The 23,459-nt window shown below is 44.2% G+C and overlaps 1 protein-coding gene across 1 annotated transcript in view; it reads right to left on the bottom strand.

The window, feature by feature from the left end:
- Nucleotides 1–23,459, bottom strand: part of LOC124613950 (nucleoporin Nup43) — a 202,703-nt gene that overhangs the window by 85,241 nt on the left and 94,003 nt on the right. The window contains exon 4 of the mRNA XM_047142718.1: nucleotides 6,833–6,954. Coding sequence (XP_046998674.1) covers nucleotides 6,833–6,954 — 122 coding nt within the window. The remainder of the gene's footprint in view (nucleotides 1–6,832; nucleotides 6,955–23,459) is intronic.

Genomic DNA, 23,459 nt, shown 5'->3' with positions numbered 1-23,459 from the left:
GGGGTAATTCCAAAGGTTAAGCAGGACTGGAGGAAAAGTATGTGGGATTGCAGTTTGGCTATGGTGAATGCATGTTTCCGGAATGAATGTAAATAACACATCCTTTCATCCCGCCATCCCTCTGGACTGAACCTACGTTAAACAACCTCACTCCCATTCACTCTTCAGTCTTCTCCTCTTTCCCTTTCCTCTTTAGCCATTCACGCATCTTTTCATCCTACATAGTTGTGTTTATCTTTATACTATATACCTCTTTACTTCTGTATGCATCCTCTTTGGTTTGAAGCTGGCACAGTACTTACAGTAGAATATCTTTGGCTTCCCTCTGACAACCATGCCTCCATCCTTGCTACCCTCCCTGTTTACCTTTCCCTGTTGCTTCATAACCTGGGTTGTGAGTAACTGAATCCACTTTCCCTTCTTCCCTTTTTTCCCCTCTCTCCTCCCTGATGAAGGAACAAAGTTCCAAAAGCTAGGAATGTAAATTTTCAGTTCTGTTTTATGTGTATCTATCGGCTGTACTGAGCTGAGGTAAGTACTGGCCAGCCCCTCTATCTCTTTGTTAGTATTTGAGAAAAAGGTATGCCGAGTTTTACATGAGCAACGCTTTCTATAACCCTGCTGATTTGTGGACATAAGCTTCTCACTCTTAAAGTTTAACATATTCAAACTGAGAATATGTTCCAGAATTTGGCAGCATACTGAAGTTTGGAATAAAGCAAACAATGGAAAATCCAGGATGGAACGTAACAATATTATGAAAGGAAAGTTGCTACTCACCATATAGCAGAGATGCTGAGTCACAGATAGCCACAACAAAAAAACTGTCACAAATAAAGCTTTCAGCCATTATGGCCTTCGTTAACAACACACACACACACACACACACACACACACACACACACACACAGAGGTATGCGTGCACCCACGCGCCCGCTTGCAGTCTCAGGCAACTGAAACCACACCACAACAAGTGTGGTTTCAGTTGCCTGAGACTTCAGTTTGTGTGTGTGTGTGTGTGTGTGTGTGTGTGTGTGTGTGTGTGTGTGTGTGTTTTAGCGTGCGCTTTGTGTGTGTGTGTGTGTGTGTGTGTGTGTGTGTGTGTGTGTGTGTGTGTTAGCGTGCGCTTTTTGTGTGTGTGTGTGTGTGTGTGTGTGTGTGTGTGTGTGTGTGGGCACGCGCGCTTGCACTCATGTCTCTACATCTATTGTTGAAGCCCTTGGCCGAACGCTTTATTCATGACAGTCTTCTTGTTGTGCCTATCTGCGACTCAGCACCTCCGCTATATGCCGAGTAGCAACTTTCCTTTTCATAATATTGAAGTTAGGGATATTGGTCTGTAATTTTGCGGGTCTGTTCTTTTACCCTTCTTATATACCAGAGTCACCTGTCCTTTTTTCCATTACTTGGCACTTTGTGCTGTGTGACATGTTCACGACAACTGCAGGCTAGGTAAGGGAAAAAAGCTGCCAAGTCCTCTTTGTAAAACCGAATTGGAATTCCATCCAGACCTGGTGATTTACTTGCTTTCAAATCTTTCAATTGTTTCTCTATGCCAGAGATGGGTACTACTATGTCATCCATACAGGAGTCTGCCCGATGGTCAAATGACAAATTGTGTGCACAATTCTCTAGTGTGAACAATTTTGTTTTGCAGTGTTCAACTGCCACAGTGTACTGGTCAACGAGGGACTGAATAGAAGGCCTAGACCTGCTTAGCGATTTTACACAGGACAAGAATCTTTTACGAAAGTGTGACAGTGGCAACTGTTGCATGCTTTGCACTTCGCTCTTTCCACAGATGGATGAATCTCTACTAATCTTCACTTGTCGTGATTGGTGCATTCTCTTTAGAACTGAGAATGAAACGGTCTCTGCTTCCTCAGCATCTTCCGAATTTTGTTACTAAGCCATGATGGATCTTTTCCATCCTTTTCCCACTTACTCGCCACGTGACTCTCCAGACTACGATTTACAGTCTGCTTAAACTTGCCCATAATTCCTCTACATCCATCTCACTGGAACTAAGTGATGTTAATTCACTGTCTAAGTGAGATGCTAATGACTTCTTACCTGCTCTATCTAGCAGAAACACTCTCCTGGCCTTCTTGACTGATTTATTAACTTACATAATCATAGTTGCTATAATGACACCATGATTGCTAATCCCCATTTGCTGATGAGGTCCAGCCTACATACAGCTAAAAGATCTAAGATATTTCCACTGTGTGTGGGCTGCCAAGCTAGCTGCTCCAACTGTGTTCAGAAGTATTCCCCCACAAAGAATACACCAACATCCCAGTCTATAATGAGTAGATTAAAGTCGCCTCCAACTAATATTGCATGATCTGGGTATTTACTCACTACTGACTGTAGACTTCCTTTGAATGACTCTAGAACTGTCATGCCGGAATTGGATGGTCGATAAAAACATCCGTAGACTTCCTTTGAATGACTCTAGAACTGTCACAGTGGAATTGGATGTTTGGTAAAAACATCCAACATCTAACTAGGTTTCACCAACATCTGTTATTCACAAACAGGTAACTTCACTGTAACATTCGACTTTCATATTTTTGTCAACTGCAACGAACACTCTCCCTCCTATGGCTTCTAATCAGTCTTTCCAATATACGTTCGATGACTCACTGAATATCTCAGAGCTTTCCACCTTAGGTTTCAGATAGCACTTGGTCTCAAGAACAATTTGAACATGAGAACTTTCCTGGCGGGCAATAAATTCTAGAACTTTACTACAAATACTTCAACAGTTTACTGATAAAATTTTTCCAGTCAAGGTGACTTTATTCTGAATGCTGTCTGACTTCCCTTGCTCCATATCGACTGGCGAGTGTTCATCAGAGCACCTGACACTACCATCTAGTCTAAAAAAAACCTTCATGTGCACTCCGCAAGTACTCTGCTACCCGAGTAGCTGTTTCCTCAGTGCAGTGCAACACAATAATGTGTATCTAAAAACCTGTAGTCAAGACTGTCATAGAATCAATGAAGCCTTTTGTTGAGACCCTCCACTAGGCTCCAAACCAAAGGACCCCAATCAACTCTGGGAACAACGCTACAAACTGTGAACTTGGTTTGCACCCCAATCGTGAGGCTAGTAGCCTTCACTACCTCCACCAGCTGGCTGTATGAACTGAGGATAGCCTCAGAACCCACGCGACAGGTGTCGTTGGAGCCAATGTGAGCCACAATTAGCAGACAACTGCACCCTGCATGCTCAATAGCCATAGGCAAGACTGCGTCAACATTTCAGATGAGGCCCCCTGGCTGTGAATGGGTGAGGCCAGGCAGCCAGTCTTCACAATGGGTCTCCACCTCAAGCAACGTGAATGCATTACCACCCGCCACTCACCCTGCTGTGAGGATGGATCCACAGCATTGAGTGCACTAGGAGATGCCTCAGAAGCAGAGCCCATGCGCAAAACAAGCAACATCTGAGGTGTCCCTTGCAACATGCCATATGCTCCGCCACTGCTACATCCCGACGCAGCAGCCTGAAGGGGGATCATAGCCAAAGGCACATTCAGCTCTTTGCAAACTGCAACCAGCTTCTCTTCTATCCACAAACAGCATGCACACATCCTAACCATCCTAGCAAGACTAACTGACGAAGTAAACTACAAAAGCACACAGAAACCTAGATAATCAACTTGCTACCCTCCTGACATGTCAGCAATGGATGCTGATGCGTTAATGAGCTATGTAGATGGCTGTTCAGTGAGCAGCTATTGCACTACAGAGTGAATGAAATTACTCTTACAAAAATGCAAGATTAAACCTCTTAAACAGAAAAACATGCACGGAATTTAATACTGTTTGAGGAAAACACAGAAAAAGATAAACACTTGCTGCTCTGTAGACGTATATCAGTACAAAGCTGGAGCCTGACTGATTGTCTTGCTAAATAGATCTTCAATCTTTGCTCATTATATTATTAAAATCAATTAACTTGACAAAGTGGTCAGCTACAAAATCATTTAGCACAACAGCATCAAAACAATTTGTAACAGTAATTAAACAATCAGTAGACGAGGAACTATTGTAGGTACTTCTAGGTGACAAATGGCCAAGACAGACAGCCCGAAAGACGTAATAGTATCCATGAACTTAGTCCTATCATTGTTATCCTTAAGAGTATCCACATTAATATAAAAACATGAGCATTTTCATTTTTATAAATACTGCTTAAAAACCTGTAGATTTTCACTAAAGATAGAAAAAGTTCCATTAGAGAAACCATATATCCCTAAAATGTAGACTACAAATGTGCAAACAATTAACTTAACCTTAGCTATTTCAAAGTCAAGATCCACATAAGAATTGTTCACCCCACAAATTTGTGAAATAAAACTTAACAGGCCATCCCTCAACACCTTTATATACAGTTCCACAGGACGAAGATATCAGGGTGAAGTTCTTAAATTTAGAAAGTTGTAGATCATCTAGTGAATGTTGATCCTCTGTTAAAACGAAACAGTCAGGAAGAAGATCAATGAAAAACTGTTCTACATAACCAAACTTATTTCCTAGTCCTTCAACATTTTGATGAAGTAGGTGTTGATTTATCTTATGCCTCTCTTTTTAGGTTAGTATTATTTACTTCAAGAGACTGCTCCCTAAAAAAGGAGTCTGTGTTCTATTTTCACATGGCCCGAGAAACCTAGGCTGAGAGGAGTTTCTAGATAATTCATACTCCTTCACAAAAATACCAATTGGCCAGAAGTCGTCTTCAAGTAAAGTAATAAAGCCCTTTTCAGAACGATTTACCTTGGAACTGTTCAAAGAAAAACATTTCGTTCTAAGTTTGTTACAACTGAAGTTTGAAATACCTCCACCCTTAATATAGCTTCAACATCTAGAAATAAAAATCCATTTCTTTTTCACTGCAGGTTTGCTGCACATTTTCCGGTATTAGGTCCAATTACTGTCTTTTAATTTTTTTACCTTTCCCTCACAGTTTAACTCTGCAACTTTTACAAAATTTAATATCTTTTTTTGCCCAAACATGTCTATGTACGACAGCTGAGCTGTAGAGATGAAGCTTAAAAGTGTACTTGTTAGCAGTTTGCAATTTCACTAGTGTTTGGTCGTGCTGATTTCACTAATAAGAAATGAAAATTTCGCCAAACTTACATGTGAATTTTGCGAAAAAAGGATGTCAGTTTTCAGGTTCCTCCAAATAATATGGCTGACAATGTGCATAGCCAACAAACATTAACAACCTGTATGACAGATTCAACCATGGTATGAGCTGCATTCATGTTCATATATATGGATGTGATGAATGTCAGTCACAGCAAAGTACTGACTGTCAAATCCACAATATAGCTTGTTAATGTTTATTCGCTGAGCCCAATGTTGGCCATATTGTGCGTCTTTGGTATGTACTCAAATTCCATAATACAACAATTGGTTTACAAGGCTAGATATGTTATTTTCCAGAAGTCAGACACTTTGAGATTACAACTTCCAGTTGAGAAAGGCTATAAAGACAATATCATGATTGTGTGAAACAAATTAGTAGGAATGTACAGAGTTCTACAAGACTGTTGTGCCCACGAATGTAAAGTCAGTGATTCATGCAAGCTTTAAATTCTGTGGTTTCAGTGCTCTTTAAATGTCTTAAAGTATGACAAATATTAGGCTGAAATTTTACACTGCTGGTAGCTACTGAAATGTGAAAAATTAGTGTGAAGTTTTGTTCTATTTGTTATATGGCAAATGGTGCATTTAATTTTACATTTGCATTTGTAAACAATATTTTGTTGCCTGTAAAACAGTGACATCTGTTGGCCGGAGCTAACGGCTGCTGGCAAAGAGCTGGCTCATATGAATGAACATCTATGGAGAAGCGATGACTCACCATCTGTAGGAAGTTAACTTCTGACTGTTCGATATGGGCAGTGTATGGTGCTATGCCGCATTGTCCAGTACAGTTAAGTAAAATTTGTAACTGACCACATTCATTGAATTAACAAAGCTGGTTGATGAATCATGGATATTAAAGACTTGGTGAACATTTTCAGAACTGTAATCACATTATTTCCACCAAACTCCAATTGTCTACCAAAAAAGTCTGTCTTTCATTGCACACCAATAACAGTGTTCAATGCCAGTTCTCACACCATCTTTGGTGGCAAGGCTGTGAACACTGTACAAAATAGTGATCAGTTTTCAATCAGACTACCTGGAATAGTGCCAGCACTGACAATCTTGCAGCCCAGTCATTCTTCACAAAATGTGCTTATCATTTGGTATGTGGCAAGAAACATGGTTGTTTATCAAATGTTAAAAGATGGTGAAATGGTCCCATGTTCTGATGAGATGAAATACATGCAACAAGTGAAGGACATTTTGATGAACTTCTGAAAAGGAACTTCAAGATCTGTGCTGTTTAAGTGCACTGTTGTCAATTAAATAGCAGCCAACAGTTACTATGTGACAACGGTGTTTGTGTACTAGATCAAAAGCTTCTACAGTTTGAGTTACCCAACATTCGCTCAAGTGTTAGAATATTTTGGAATTCATGTGTACACAATTACTTTGATAAAGCCTCATTTCTCCAGGATTTTATTCTTCTGCTAATTGCGAGAGCTAGAAAATGGTACAGAGGAACAGTAATGTATCTTCTTCCATCATCTACAGTGAATGAATAAAAATCATCTTCCAGTCTGACTAATGACTAAATGCTTAATCTAATAGTAGTAGTAGTAACTGACCCACTATTTTTCCTCTAGTAAATACCAGTTATATGATTGGATGTCAGATAGCATAATATCAAAGAACAATAAATCAACAGGCACAAACATACCTACAACATGTACTGGTTTTTGTTGCCTTAAAGTGAGCAAATTCAGTTTCCCATCTTCTCCCACTGTGACTATGTCTTCTTCAAAACAGGACAAGGATGTGCATGAGCATCTTGTTCCATACCTGAAAGATATCACAGAAAATTCCTTAAGATATTAAAACGAATTAACTGTTCCCCAAGCTGGAATACCTGTGTTGATTTTAGTATACATAATCTGACTGAAGGAGTGACGAGTAATCTATGACTTTTTGTTGATGACTCTATATGTAAGAATATACACGGTTACTAGGATAGTATATTTTTTTTTTGCTACGAAAGTGGAAAAACCTGGTGTGTGTGTGTGTGTGTGTGTGTGTGTGTGTGTGTGTGTGTGTGTGTGATAGGTGCCCAATGGCAAGGTCATCAGCGCCCTTACACTTATAAAAACAAACGAATGTGGAGATGAACTAAAAGTGTTGTACATGCATGCACTCTAAATATGAACCCAGTCACTCTGTATAACATGCACTCTCACGTGCACTAAAACCAATTAGGAGGGAGGAGAGCTAACCAAGAAATTAAAACACAAATAAAACAAAACACACAAGACCTAAAAGAAAAGCACAGGGACTGGTTGACCACTTACAAAAATCTAGGGTGAGCCAGCCACCCTCTGACACATTAAGAACATCTCTCTAAAATCTTGATAAAAATGTTTGAAAATTTACAAAACTTTAAAACCTTAACCACATTTGTTTGATCATTACATAAAATAGATGGCAGATCAGCTGACAAATCCACCACAGGCCATTGGTCGGCAAATAAAATGCATCCAATAAAATGTGCCGCACCGTGATCTGCACACCACAAGCAACACAAATTGGAGGGTCCTCTCAACGGAGTAAGAAGGACCTCATCCTGCCAACATGGCTGGAACGAAGTACTCCGTGGCTGAGTTGTGGGCTCGATGACACGGAACTTGTTATCAGTCACTGCCAACCACATGTCTTCCCATCAACACACGACTCTGTATCTCAACAGCGACGTGATAGCACACCGAAATACCAGAGGCTCACGACACGCCTCCTTGGCTACTCGATCCGCCCTTTCATTCCCTGCAATTCCAATGTGCCCAGACACCAAGCAGAAAGACACCTACTTCCCCAGTCATTGTAGTTGTAGGTGGTCATCTTGGATTTCTGGGTTACTGTATCTGCTGGGTACAAACGTTGGAGAGAGTAAAGGGCACTCAGAGAATCTGAGCAGACGAGAATTTAACATGGAGAACATCTCATCTGCACCAGTGCTCGCAAGATCGCATATAATTCTGCATCAGAGGCAGTCTGACCTTGAGGGCACAATCCGGGGAAATGAGAGAGCAACCAACAGTCCCCCCACTTTGACCCATCTATAAAAACAGCTATATGGTCGTGGTACTCAGACAAAATATAGGAGAATATCGCATTAAAAACAGAAGCAGGGATGCTATCTCTTCTGTACAGCATCAAATCTAGAATCACTCTGGGTCTCTCCAGTAACCAGGGCAGCAGGCAGGTAAAACCGTGGATTTAGGGTCATATTGGCTTCAAACCGAGTGACTGCACCACATGCCACATGCAAATCCCAAATGGCATCGTGGCTCATTGACAGTTGGAAAAAAAGCATTCCAGAGATCGACAGGCACCAGTATGGTGTGTGGGTGAAGTTGGAGCAGCAAGGAACTGACATGCCTGACACACTATGAGGAGCTGGTGCCAGGTGGTAAGTGGCAGTTACCCCGCCTCAGCACAGATGCTAGGATTGGGACTTGTCCGATAAGTGCCCATGGCCAGCTGAATCCCCTCATTATGTACAGCGTCAATGACAAGCAAGTAAGAGGGCCTTGCTGACCCATACACCATACAACCATAGTCCACGCGCAAACGAACAAAACCCTGATAAAACTGAAGGAGATGCACCCTGTCCACTCCCCCAAGGCCTGTGGCTACGACACTTGATGGTGTTCAGTACCTCCAGGGATCTGGCTTTCAGGTCTCGCAGGCATGGTAACACACACACACACACACACACACACACACACACACACACACACACACACACACACACACTTATCTGCAGAAAACTGAAAACCCATTTTTGCAGCCCACTCCTCTAAACGCCGCACTGTAAGTTGCAACAGACAGCTTGCCATTGCGACACCGGAGAAGGAACAGAAAACAGCAAAATCGTCTACAAATAAGGAGCACTGGACAGCACTCCTTACCATACATGTGATACTGTTGATGGCTATGACAAAGAGGGTAACACTTAAACGGGTCTTAAAAAACCACTGAGAAAGGAAAGACTGTAGAAGATGGGGAGGTGGCCATGAAAGCCCCATTGATGCAGCTGTGCAAGAATACAGTGTCTCCAAGTAGTATTGTATGCCTTACTTGTATCGAAGAACATGCCAATTAATACAGTGATGCTTATGGAGGAACGCCTTCTGAAGAACCACCTCTAGGAGTGTCCAATTGTCGACAGTGGACTGAAATCTTCGGACACCACACTGAGAGTGGTTAAGGTGTTGCCTGGTCTCGTAACAACCAGGCCAGACGGTGGTTAACCATTCGCTCCAGGGTCTTTCCCACACAGCTCGTTAAGGCAATACTCCAATAACTACTGGGACATTTGCAGTCCTTTCCTGGTTTGAGGAGAGGGATCAGAATTGCCTCCCTCCACGATTTGGGGAAGTTGTCTGTTTGCCATATTAGATTAAAACATTCGAGGAGGATTTTCTTTGATTCCGTTGGCAAATGTCGAAGCATGCAGTACCAGATTTGGTCATGACTGGATGCAGTGTCACAAATCTCAGTCAGTGCCGATTCGAGCTCCAACATCGAGAAAGGGGAGTTGTAGGCCACAGAACTATTGGACCTGCAGTCCCACCTTTCCTTCGCTACAGTCACACGATAGCGATGAAATCCTGGATCCTGGCTTGGATTGGCAGTAGTTTGTGCAAATGTTCGGCCAGCGTCTTAGCACAGTCTCTGGGTGTTGTTTGGAGGCACCCCTGTTTCAGTACTGCTGCGATCAGTAAACAGCTGCATTTACTGGAAAACCTCCGGATGGCTTCCCATACTTTTATAGAAGAAGTGGAACGACTGATGAAGTCCAGGAACGCTTGCCATGACCTTTTCTTACTCTCCCTAATAACATGTCAAGCCTTGGCCCTCACGACTCGAAAAGCCCCAAGGTTGTCTGCTGTTTGTCGGCATTTAAAATGTTTAAGAGCCACACGCCTTTTCCGGATCACGGAATGGCACTCATCTGTCCACCGAGGTACTTGTCACCTTCTAAGATGACCTGAGGATGGAGGGTCAGCGGCACAATGGATCATGTGTGTGATGTGGTCCACCCATCCCTGGATGCTGTTGCAGTGTTCAAACACAGCCAGCTGCCTGAAACGCGTCCAGTTAGTCCTGCTGACCATTGATTTTGGGGGCTTAACTTCAGGTGATGAGCCATTTAGCAGGTGAAGGAAGACTGGGAAGTGGTCACTGGAATGAATGTCGTCAATGACCTCCCACTGAACAGAGTCAGCAACGGTGGGAGAACAAAGAGAGGTTGATGGCTGCGAATGATCCAGTAGCAGTAGAGAAATGTGTGTGAGTACCCTTGTTGAGGAAGCACAGCTTGTGAGATGTCATGAGGCCCTCCAAAACCAGACTCCTAGGGCAAGTATTGGTCAAGCCCCACAGGACATGATGGGCATTGAAGTCTCTCAAGAAGAGGAATGGTCGCAGGTATTGTGAGATAAGATCGGTAAAAGCCTCAGAGTCTAGTGTATCTTGCGGAGGTAAATACAATGACCAAACAGTGATCCTTCGACACACATGAATTTGAACTGCAACTGCTTGCATGTCAGTAGCCAAGGGGAGAACAGAGGAGTGGTGCATATTAGTGACAAACACTGCGACACCTCCCTGGCCCTTTCCCCCGATAGTTCATATTTGCGGTATAGCATATATCCCTGTAGCACAGGGACATCTGTATCATTAAAATGTGTTTCTTGTAAACATAAGCACATTAGATGTGCCTGTGCTAAAAGTTTCAGTTCCTCCCCATGAGCCCTGAACCCATTCATGTTCCACTGTAGTATGGAAGTGATGTCATCGGTGCAGTTTTAATTTATCCCTATCTTTGCACCGGGGAAGTGAAGCACTTGAAGAGCAAGGGCGGAGTAGAGGGGCTGCCTGGCTCCAATGCATCTATCTCCATGATATCCTCCTTATCAGTCAGACGGGAAAGAATAACGTCTGGCAGCACTCGGGACAGTTTTTGACATTGTGAGCCTTTCCCTGCATCCTGTCCCTTCGAGGATGAGGGGGAAAGGGGGCGTTGAGAGGCACTCTGCTTTTCTTGTACTTTCTGGATGCTCGCTGCAGAACTGTTGTTGGTCTTTACTGGTGCAGCTCTCTGATTGATTTGTCTTTACTCTTCTTCCCTTGAAACGTACACATGCAAGTACAGGTGCTTGTGGTGGATACAGGCACACTAGGCGCTGTCTGGTTGAAGTGTCCATCTTGGGAATACATTTTAGCATCATTGAAGAATATGAGGCGGCAAAGATGAGGTTTTGTCACCTTACATTCTTTTTTGGCTTTGGTATAGAGGATCTGGTTGGTCACTTATCTCCTGTATTTTGTGTTCTTCAGCAAAAACGGGGCAGTCTTGGCTCCAGACTGAATGGTTCCCAGAGCTGTTGATGCAGGTCACTGGAGATGGGCAGTCAGTCCCAGCGTCATCAGTGGCTTTTCTGCAGTTCCCGCAGATCGCTTCACCTCCACAACTCACGGTTGAATGGCGAATTGCTGGCATTTATAGCACTGCATAGCGTCGAACACAAAGTCGAAGGAACCCTGCCATAAGATGTTCAGGCAGTATCAGAGAATTGAATGTGACAATGAAAGTGACAGTCTTTTCAGTTGCTCCATTATTCCTGCACATTCGTTGTTCCACTTCGACTATTCCCTGGGATGCCCATTCTTGATTCAGTTCTACTATGCCCATGTCCATGATATCTTGGCATTTGACAACATCCGTACTGGAGTTGAAAGAGGTGTGCACCTCAACAATGATATCATAGTCATCCAGTTTCTGCGATTTCTTAAGAAGGTCTACCTGCATTGACCTGTTAGTTTCGACTGACAATGAGCCTTTGCGCAATTGTTTTATAGATTTTAATGTTCCAGTGAGGCCTTCTAAACCCTTAAGGTTACAAAAGGGGGACACTTTTTCAAATGTCCCTTCCTTCCTCTTTATCACCAGAAATACAATGTTAGTCATGACTCCATGAGCCCTGTTACTGCAGTCCAAAGTATTTTGATTATCGAGATGACTAGCTTCTCTCATTCTTTTCGATGAATGGGCATGAATACTCCCACGAGGTTCAACCTTCCCACTGGGAGGAGAAGAAGATTTCGAGGGTTCCATCTCAGTCCCACGAGCAGCTAGGAAAATAAAGAGTCCCTCGGACAGAGCCCAACGTGCCTCAGTAAGCCTTATACAACTGAGGGGTGCCAGGTTCCCAACAGGTTGCCCACTAATGGCTGTTCATCTCAACAGCCATGCATCTTATTAGTACGCTGCACACCTTGAGATTGAGGTGGCTTTTATAGAGGTTTATCCCATCCTTGCGATCTGGGTGCTCAAGCCAAGATCCCCGTTCCCTGAGACACACAACATTCCACCACCACGCTGCGCAGTACTCGCTGACACATGCAAAGAGCTTATGGTGATGGAGGACTGGCAGCACTTATTGGTCCCCAGCTCAAACATCACGGGCATCAAGCCCGTGCGCAGCAAATCAATGCTGAGCCCCTGAGGGCAAAAACAATGTAAGTTAATGCAGATGAGTGGGAGAAACAATCTTGTAATGTTTGAATATACACACATCAAAAAAAGTTTTGCATCACCCCAGTTCCCAGAACTCCTGAAGATAGACATTGACTGTGGATATTGTATCACAGACACAGTCCCTTTGGCACTGTTCAGAGATTTCACTAAACCCGCTGTAATATGCAAACAACCTTGCATGACCAGCACCTACTGGACGGAGGGTGTCCGACACCCGATCAGTTCCAGTCATTCCACCAGGAAGGAGGTACACAGCTCATGTGTCTGTAGTTCAACCATGCCTGGATGGTCAATACTGCGGTTTGAACGCGTCCGTGTTGTTACTTTGTGCCAGGAAGGGCTCTCAACAAGGGAAGTATCCAAGCGTCTCAATGAGTGAAAAAAAAAAAAGCGATGTAGTTATGACATGGAGGAGATACAGCTCAGGCTTCCCAAGGACTACAAATGCAGTGGATGACCGCTACCTGTGGTTTATGGCTCGGAGGAATCCTGACAGCAACATCACCACGTTAAATAATGCTTTTCATGCAGCCACAGGACGTGGTGTTACGATTCAAACTGTGCACAATAGGCTCCATGATGTGCATGATGCACAACTTCACTCCCGATGACCATCTTTGCAACCACAACACCATGCAGTGCGGTATAGATGGGCCCAACAACATGAAGAATGGACTACTCAGGATTGTCATCACGCCTCTTCACCGATGAGTGTTGCATATGCCTTCAACCAGACAATCATTGGAGACATGTTTGGAGGCAACCCAGTCATGCTGAAAACCTTAGACTCATTGTCCAGCAAGTGCAGCAAGGTGGAGGTTCCCTGCTATTTGGGGTGGTATTATGTGGGGCCGACATAAACCGTTGGTGGTCATGGAAGGCGCCGTAATGGCTTTATGATACTTGAATGCCATCCTCCGACCGATAGTGCAACCATATCAGCAGCTTATCGGCTACGCATTCGTCTTCATGGACAACAACTTGCGCTCCCATCATGCACATCTTGTGAATTACTTCCTTCAGGATAATGACATCGTTCGACTAGAGTGGCCAGCATGTTCTCCAGACATGAATCCTATCGAAAATGCCTAGGATAAATTGAAAAGGGTTGCTTATGGACAACGTGACCTACCAACCATTCTGAGGGATCTATGCTGAATCGCCGTTGAGGAGTGGGACAATCTGTACTAAGAGTGCCTTGATGAACTTGGGGATAGTATGCCACAACGAATACAGGCATGCATCGATGCAAGAGGATGTACTACTGGGTATTAGAGGTACCAGTGAGTACAGCAATCTGGACCACCACCTCTGAAGGCCTCGCTGTATGGTGGTACAACAGGCAATGTGTGGTTTCATGAGCAATAAAAACGGTGGAAATGATGTTTATGTTGATCTCTATTCCAATTTTCTGTACAGGTTCCGGATCTCTCGGAAATGAGGAGATGCAAAACTTTTTTTTTATGTGTGTAGTATTAGTTATGTGCTGCTCGACACAGCTATGTCAATTAAAGTGACGTGAAATCGAAGAACTACGTAAAGTTGGGTGTATGGATGGCAAACTGTCAACTTCGTTTCATTGGAAGAATTATAATAACGCACATGTCATCTATAAAGGAGACTGCATTCGGAACACTTGTGAACCATTCTCAAGTACTGCTCAAATGTTTGGCATCTCCATCATGTGGAATTAGGTGAAGACACTGAGGCAATATTGAGTTGAGCTGCAAGTTCTGTTACCAATAGGTGTGATCAACATGTGAGAGTTATGGAAATGTTCTGCGAACCAAATGGGAATCCCTGGAGGGAAGAAGACTTTTTTTCTCAAAGTACTACTAAGAACATTTAGAGAACCGGCATTTGCAACATACTGGGAAATGATCCCACTGCTACCAACTTACATTTCACATAATGCCTACAAAGACAAGATGGTTGGTTGGTTGCCCCAACAAGACAAGATGGTTGGTTGGTTGCCCCAACAAGGTTATCAGTCTCTTGATCCAAGAGTGATGCATCCAGAACTAAAGACGTCCACTGCGATAATTTTCTGATCTAGTCAAGAGCTTCACAACAGTAAAAGCAAGAAGGATAAAAATGTAATGGACATCTTTCATACCCTCAATAATAAAAGTAAAATGAAGGAAATTGGTAAGTCAGTAGGTGTGTGCCCCAGAGCTCTGCATGTGACAGAAAATGTTGTATCCACAGCTATCCCATGCCTGATCAATTACAGTCCAGAGTGCCCACTATTCAACAAAATATGACACCCAGAACAGAAAATTGTGTGCAACAGAAAGGAGTAAACAGAATCTAAAAGCTATTAAAGTAGCATAAAAGAGGGTTGAAAGAATAGCCTGGTCAAGGAAGTAAGGTGGGGGAACCCTCACACCCACCACACTGCAGGATATGCCCCATCGCCAACCACCCTGTCCCTGCTCCAGAGGTACACTAAAACTTTATAACTGAGAATATAAACTGCTTTCACAGAGAAAACTTAGAAACAGTTCCACCATCCATGAATCATCTCCCAATATTACAGGCAGAAGTCCATGATTAGCAAGGAGGTCAAAATGAAAGGGGTATTCCACCTAGATACCAGGTAATTTCGTGACGTGCAGCTACTCATGGAGGGCCGCCAATGTGCACTGTAATTATTGTATGTGAGCGAAAGTTGGTAAGTTGGTACATATGCTAATGTGTTACTGCAGAAGTGATTTATGTTGGAATGAAATTAATTCCAATGTTGGCCACTGGGTGCAAATCTGGCACTGTAGGTCACCTCATCAACTACTCAGGTGCTCATACTGAACAAATTGTGTTCTGTGGTGGATAATAATAAAATCAGTATTATGTATTCCTCACTTGGTTGATCTTTTATGCCCTTGGCCCGTTCTTACTCTATTACATATGGAATCACTTCCATGCGTCTCTCTTGCATTCACAGGGCCCGGTTTGTACCTGATGGCGAAAATTCCCAGCATTCCTTCTTACTGTGTTACATTAGATAGTGAGACTTATTGAGTGACTGACTGATTAAAGGAGGGTTATGGGACTAAACAGCGACGTCATCAGTCGCACTATTCCGAAGTTACTTGTGTAAGAGAGAGGGTCCGCTAAAAGTGGCTTGATCCAGTCAGAGAAGTGACATAATAAAGCGAGGAAGTTAAAACACACACAGTAGAAGGAATAAAAGAGTTTGCTAAATCTAAAAACTGGAAAAACAGAGGGATAAAAGAAAGGTCTTTGCATGAGGGAAAGGCTATGAGTCCCAGACCTAGAAAACACGAAGAGAGGTGCCAACCACAAAAACCCTGCCCCTGGAGTGAAGCAAAACCTTACACCTGAAAATAAAAACCACTTTCATGTAGGAAGCTAAGGACCAGTTCAACCATCTGTGAATGATTTGCTAATATTAAAGACAAGGAATGTGGAAGAGTATACTTAGTACAAAGTGTGACGAAGCAAGCTGGGATAATTTTACTTCCTCTCTTGTTTTGCCATCTGCCTCCTTAAATTCATTTTTTCATATTTGACTAGTTACTATCAACATGCAGGAGTATAATCTGCATTTCCATAGAAAAGAAAGGTTGGCCCTCAGTCTTAAAGAATACACCACCAGATCTAATTTTGTGCTTAGTTTTGTGCATGTCATTAATTTCCTAATTTATTTTGACTATTCTTAGTTAATATCTTTTGTTACAGGGCAAAATCAGTAATTGTTTCATAACTTAAAATTGTATTGTTGACTTCTAAACAAATACAAATTGTATAATAATTATAAACATTTGGAGAGGAACAACTAATAGCATTCTCTAGGTATTTATTTGGTTCTATTCAAAAACATGTTAGCAAAGCTAGCCCTTATTTAATTCCAAAATAATGACCAATTTTGTCAGAAGTATTGTTTGTATAACCTTATCTGTTAATTTCATCATTTAAACAAATAAGTCAGCTTAACCCTCGTAGTAGAAGAAACTGTTAAAAAGAGAGAATTTTTCTATACGGTCAGTTAATTGAATGAGCTACGATTTAATTGTAATTTCTGCAACTTAAACATCGAACAATGTATAGTTTCAGTACCTATTATTGTGATGATGTATAAGGCCCAATTTTTGGTCTCGAGACAGTCAGCCCACAGCCAATTTTCAGACGAGAAACCCGTATTGGTTAGATCAACAACAATGCATCAACTTAAGCATCAAATAAGTGTAAGACAAATAGGCCGTGTGTTAAAACAATGACTGTGTCTGTTCAATACATACCGTATTATTCTGCAAGAACTGTGTGGATCGATTTTTACTACTCATAGATATTCAACAGTATACTTTCATAGCAGTGTGCTGATGTTTGCCTGCAACCTATAGTCAACTGGTCATACTAACTGTGTAATATTGTGGGGTTGTGAACAGTGAAAGCAAAGAACTATTAATACAGTAGTCAGTGACGGACTTCCACCTCCCATATTTCAGCCAATATAGCAACACAGTATGTCGGCATCAAGGACTATCAATGAAGAAATAAAGCAGGCGAACGTCACAAAACAGCCAAAAGAAGGGGACATTCCGCCAATGTACAGGACACTGTCAGTCTGGCTCCACAGCCAAATTGTGGGGATGGCTTGTTACACAAGAGGAAACAATGGGTGACCCTGGGTTGACCAATGCTTAGATGGCATAGGACAGTGGACTCCTTCCGAGATGAGAGGAAGGAAGAGTGCCAAACTGCAGTAGTCTCCTTGATTGTGCAGAGTTTATTACTGAGAGCAGTAGTGCACCAGATGCCATTCCACTTTTGGGCAAAGAGAGATCTGATGTTGATCCACATATCTGCACCTGGAATCATGAAAGGGAATGGGGGGGGGGGGGGGGGAGTAAATATCTGCCCCTCTAACCAAATGGTCTGCCAGTTCATTCCCTGGGATGCCCACAAGACATAGGACCTACAGAAAGACAACTGAGCAGGTGGCACGGTCAAGGGCAGGGATGTGGTTATTGGCAGCAGTGAACAAAGGGCGACTGGAGAAACATTGGTCTATAGACTGCACGCTGCTCACAGAGTCAGTACATATTAAAAAATTGGGGGGCAGGCCTGTATATAAAAACGGAGGGTCCTGTTAATAGCTAGTGTCTCTGCTCTGAACACACTACGTGATCCCGGCAGTAAATGGTGTTCCATGCCAGCAGCAGACATAAAGGCATATGCCACCCTATCTATCGTTTTAGAACCATCAGTGTAGGAAATGGCAGCACCCTGGGACTCTTCGAGGATGGAACATACGGGACGGCGAAATATCACAGTTGTGACAGAGACCTTAGGACCCTGGAACAGGTGGGTCCTAAATTGTGGTTGAGTCACCATCCAAGGAGACATCCCTCATTTGCAAAGAGAAGGGGGTGAACAGGATGGTCAGGAAAGCATCGAATGGCGATTGCACAAGAAACCAGGAGGTGGGTCCGTTGTATTTGTAGAGGGGGAATCTCCACTTCTGCGAGGAGACTGTCAACAGGATTAGTGCGAAAGGCACTGATAGCCAGATGAGACCCATACAGACAAACAGGGGCAAATAGTTTCAGAGTAGAATGCATCGCTAAGCTATAAACCTGACTACCATAATCTAGTCTGTAAAAAACCAGAGTGCTGCAAAGATGAAGAGTAGCACAGTCTGCACGCCAAGATGTGTGGGTCAGGATGTGCAGAGCATTAAGCTTCTGCATGCAGGTAGTCTTCAGGTGGCGAATATGGGGCAGCAATGTCAGCTTTTTATCAAAAGAAGGCCCAAGAAGTGGAACTGTGCTACAATGTCTAGGAACTGGTCGCCTAAATAAAGTTCTGGATCAGAGTATACACTGAGTCGATGGCAAAAATGTGTATCCCAAGTTTTGGAGGCAGAAAACTGGAAGCCATGGGAGAGGTCCAACACAGAGGTCCTTCAAATGACGTCTTGGAGATGACATTCAGCAGATGCTACCAAATGGGAGCTGCACTAGGTGCAAAAACCACTGACAAACAACACTGCTGTAGCCAGAGGCCCAACAGAGGTTGCAAGCCCGCTAATGGTGATTAAGAGAGTGACACTTAATACAGAACCCTGGGGATACCATTCTCCTGGATCTGAAGGGTGCTGAGTGAAGTGCCAACTCGAACCCAGAAGAGCAGGTGGGATAAAAAGTTACGGATAAAAATGTATGCCTTATGTAGGTCAAAGAAGACCGCGAAAAGGTGACAGTGGTTAGCAAAAGTCTGTCAGACTGTTGTTTTCAACTGGAGTAAATGGTCAGTTGGAGATTGTCCTTCCCAGAAGCCAGATTGATACAGGGACAAAGGGCCCAGAGATTTGAGTATCCAACATAATATGAAGCTAACCATTCTCACGAGCACTTTACAAGTTACAATGGACAGGCTAATTGGTCTTTAGCTGTCAAAAGACTTTGGGTTCTTCCCTGGCTTAAGGACGGGGATAACTATGTTATCTCGCCATTGATGGGTACGGCACCCATGAGCCAAATGTGGTTAAAGACCCTGAATAGATGTTGCCTCTGGGTAATTTCCAAGTGTTAGACTGCCTCTGTGTAACATCCAATTGTTGGATCATCTGGCTGTGAATGGAATACAGGCCTGGGGCCATTTCATCTGAAGAGGTTCCTGCAAGAATTCCCATTCAGTGAAGTTATACGATTCAGCTTGGTGGGGGTTGAAACAGAGGGGGGTTGAAACTTCCTGGCAGATTAAAACTGTGTGTCGGACTGACACTCGAACTCGGGACCTTTGCCTTTCGCGGGCAAGTGCTCTACCATCTGAACTACCCAAGCGCAGGGGTTTCTTCAATTTGTCGTTCTGTTGGAGAAAGGTTGCAGGACAGAAAGAGGACACCAACGCTGTCACAAACTGTGTAATGAGGTGTTCTGCAAGGACCAATGGATTAGTACACATAGCACCCTATAGGATAAGACTATTGACAGTTGATTGTCGCTGGTAGCCCAGAATGCTACATGGCTTGGACAACACCTACAATGAAGAGGCATACATCCCCAGGGAGGAAACACAGCACTCCCAGCTTTCCTTTGTACTCTGCTTAATAAGGTACCAAGCCTTAGCAAGGAAACACTTAAAAGCGATAAGGTTGGTCTGGAAAGGGTGTCATTTAAATTGCTGCAGCACCCGTCGGTCATTGAGGGGACACTAATCAAAGTCTGTAATAAGTTGGTCGATTAGAAAACACCTACTCGTCAAAGTGGCACTCCCCCCACAGGAGGTGGTGTGCATTTAAGCCTCTGAGGAGGTAGTATGGGGGATAGAGTTGCTGTATTATGGTAGGGAAGTCAACACGAGAACATGGCCTAACCTGGAGGGAGGTAGAAATTGCATATGGCAATTGCTGAGGTTGTTCTCACTCGTACTTACAGGTTGCTACAAAGGGAGAGCCAATCACTGATGACATTGGTACGAACCAATGTGCAGACCCCTTCAGAAGCTATCCCGGGGCTGGCCCGGTTCTGAGAGAATGCCTGATAACCACAAAATGTCAGAGAGAGGTTACCACAGAAGTGCAGTTCTGGAATACAGAATGCAGAGCAAGAGGGAACAGCTTGTTGTATTTCTGGTAGATGACTGTAATATCCACTGCAATTCCACTGGATTGTTGTGTGACAAAAACAAATAAGATATCAGACTCAGATTGTGAAGGGAGATGGCACCTCCAGGAGGGCCTTGTCCTGGGACTTCTATTTCAGAAGCTGAGGAGGGCAGGGCACTGACGGAGAGCAGGCTTCCAGAAGATCTGAAACTGAAAGAGAGAGCGGGTGACCTTGGGGCACCAGATGGTGCATTTCATGGCCGAGTTGTGGGAGCAGACCTCGAGCCTCAAGGACACTGAGGGAGGAGGGGTCCTGGAGGGGGGGCCTCACTTGCGGGTGCTGAAGAAAGGGGGCACTTCTTCGGCTGGGAAGGGAGAGTGGGAACCAGAGGGGAAGGGGAGATGAGAGAGGGATAGGGCTAGGAAAGGAAGAGGTAGGACTGGGAAAGGGTGTAACCGAGGCAAAAGTAGAAGAAATCGACACTGGATGGAGGCGGTCATATTTTTGGCAAGCCTTAGCACAAGACAGAGGATCTAGGGACTTGTACTCTTGAATCTTCTTTTTTTTCTTGTGAACCAGGCAATCTGGTGAGTGTGGAGAGTGGTGGTCACGACAGTTACACACAGGTGGCAGAACACAGGGGCTACCCTCATTGAGTGGGTGGCGATGGTCACCACAGAGAGGGTCTGCCATACAGCAGGAAGACAATGCCCAAAATGCAACCACCAAAAGCAACTCATGGATATCGTGACATACGGCTCGACGTCGCATCAGTAACACATATAACCTTGACATTCTCTGGAAGGGTACCTCCTCAAAAGCCATAATAAAATTGCCAGTGTCGGTGAAGTTATCTTTACAACCCTTCTGCATACGCTGAACAAAATGAATGCGCGTCGCTTCATATTAGCCCGGAGTTCCTTATCAGTTTGCTGGATGAGGTCCCTATGAAAAATCACTCCCTGGGCCACATTCAGAGACTGCTGAGGGCTAACAGATACCAGAACCAGAATGAGCTTTTCACTCTGCAGCGGAGTATGCACTGATATGAAACTTCCTGGCAGATTAAAACTGTGTGCCCGACTGAGATTCGAACTCAGTTTCATATCAGCGCACACTCCGCTGCAGAGTGAAAATCTCATTCTGGATACATCCACCAGGCTGTGGCTAAGCCATGTCTCCACAATATCCTTTCTTTCAGGAGTGCTAGTTCTGCAAGGTTCGCAGGAGAGCTTCTGTAAAGTTTGGAAGGTAGGAGACGAGATACTGGCAGAAGTAAAGCTGTGAGTACCGGGCATGAGTCGTGCTTCGGTAGCTCAGATGGTAGAGCACTTGCCCGCGAAAGGCAAAGGTCCCGAGTTCGAGTCTCGGTCGGGCACACAGTTTTAATCTGCAAGGAAGTTTCACATCAGCGCACACTCCGCTGCAGAGTGAAAATATCATTCTGGAAACACCCCCCAGGCTGTGGCTAAGCCATGTCTCCGCAATGTCCTTTCTTTCAGGAGTGCTAGTTCTGCAAGGTTCGCAGGAGAGCTTCTGTAAAGTTTGGAAGGTAGGAGATGAGATACTGGCAGGAGTAAAGCTGTGAGGACCGGGCGTGAGTCGTGCTTCGGTAGCTTAGATGGTAGAGCACTTGCCCGCGAAAGGCAAAGGTCCCGAGTTCGAGTCTCGGTCGGGCACACAGTTTTAATCTGCCAGGAAGTTTCAGATATCAGAACGTCGCCAAGGCAATCACAAGCATGAAGGGCTGCAGGTTTGGTGGCAGAAGCAGCACGAGTCTGACTGCATCTTACTGAGAGACTCCACTTTGCCAAACTTGTCCTCAATATTCCCCACAAAAAACAGGAGCTTTGTGGCAGTGAATGTGTCCCCATCCATCCTAGTACAGACCAGTTTGGTCCTCCTCCCAGGCTGTAGACAGCAAAGGGAAGGCTGCAGGGTCATACAAAGCAGCATTCAATAATCCACTACCACTTGAACAGATTGCTGTTTGAGAACGGCTAGATTTTTGCACTTTGGTATGTTTCATGTGCCAAGCATCTGCTCTGATACCACCAACTCTGATCAGGGGCTCTCCCCATGGGTGCCACCCAGCCACAGAAAGGCCGTTTGGCACAGTAGCCACTGCTGGGTGTTCCAATGCTCCAGGATGCCAAGCAACCAATCCTTGGCATACAAGGGAGGAAACAGCTCATGTATCACTAGTGTGATTCCTGTGTCGCCAGGGGGCTGTGATCCCCGTGTTGCCAGGTGGCTCAGCCAGATGGGTACAATAACGGCTTTACCACAAAGAATGGCTACACGTGCTCGTGAACTAGCGGCGTGGAGCAGGGGCTATAACAAGGAAGGAAGGGAGGAAAAAAGGGGGAAGAGGAATGCATACCACAGATGCTACAGAGGGAGTTCTTCCCCAAATGACTCACACTAAAGATGGAAAATTTAGAATTTGAGGTCAAACCCCAAGGGGGAACCAAAACGCTAAAATGGATGAAAGAGAATAGGCAAAATGAACAAAACTGCGCGGAATATGGGGAACCATGTAGATAGCCAGTTCAACAGAAATCAGAACACCGAGAGAGGGGAGGGAGGATGGTTATGATTTGAGGTAAAGGACGCTCAACATCAAGGTCATCGGCATCCTGACGAAAAGTCAGCATGCCACTCTCATGGGTGGGGACAAAGGCTGTCCCCACATGCAGAACAGTTTATAATGTATTAAAGTCTGCCTCCCTTCCCCATCAATTTAAGGATGAGGCCTGACAGTTCACAAAATATGAGGAGGGTGGGCATATCTGAGGGCTGCCCTAATATTAGTATATAGGACACAAATTACCAAAATATGCTGAACTGAAAGTGGTACACCACAAACTTCACAGAGTAGTGGATCTTCCCGCCACAGAAGGAAGCCATGTGTTAAAGGACTATGTCTGATGCACAGTTTGGTAAGCAGAAATTCCTTCCAGAGGTGAGGCTGACGTGAAGTCCCCCGTGCCTGTGTGGTTGATTTGAGTGACCGCAGTTTGTTTTCTGTCACCTGCAATCATTCAGTCTGCCACTGACGCACGATGCGTCTGTCAGGTTATGAGATGATGGCGTGCAACGGGATGGGACACTGATGGACAGCACCATCCCAACATGCTTCCTTGGCAGCTTTGTTGGCCATGTTGTTTCCCTGT

The sequence above is a fragment of the Schistocerca americana genome, chromosome 4, assembly GCF_021461395.2.
Source record: "Schistocerca americana isolate TAMUIC-IGC-003095 chromosome 4, iqSchAmer2.1, whole genome shotgun sequence".
Taxonomy (NCBI): domain Eukaryota; kingdom Metazoa; phylum Arthropoda; class Insecta; order Orthoptera; family Acrididae; genus Schistocerca; species Schistocerca americana.
The sequence above is the reverse complement of the archived record's forward strand: the minus strand, read 5'-3'. Positions and strand labels throughout refer to the sequence as shown.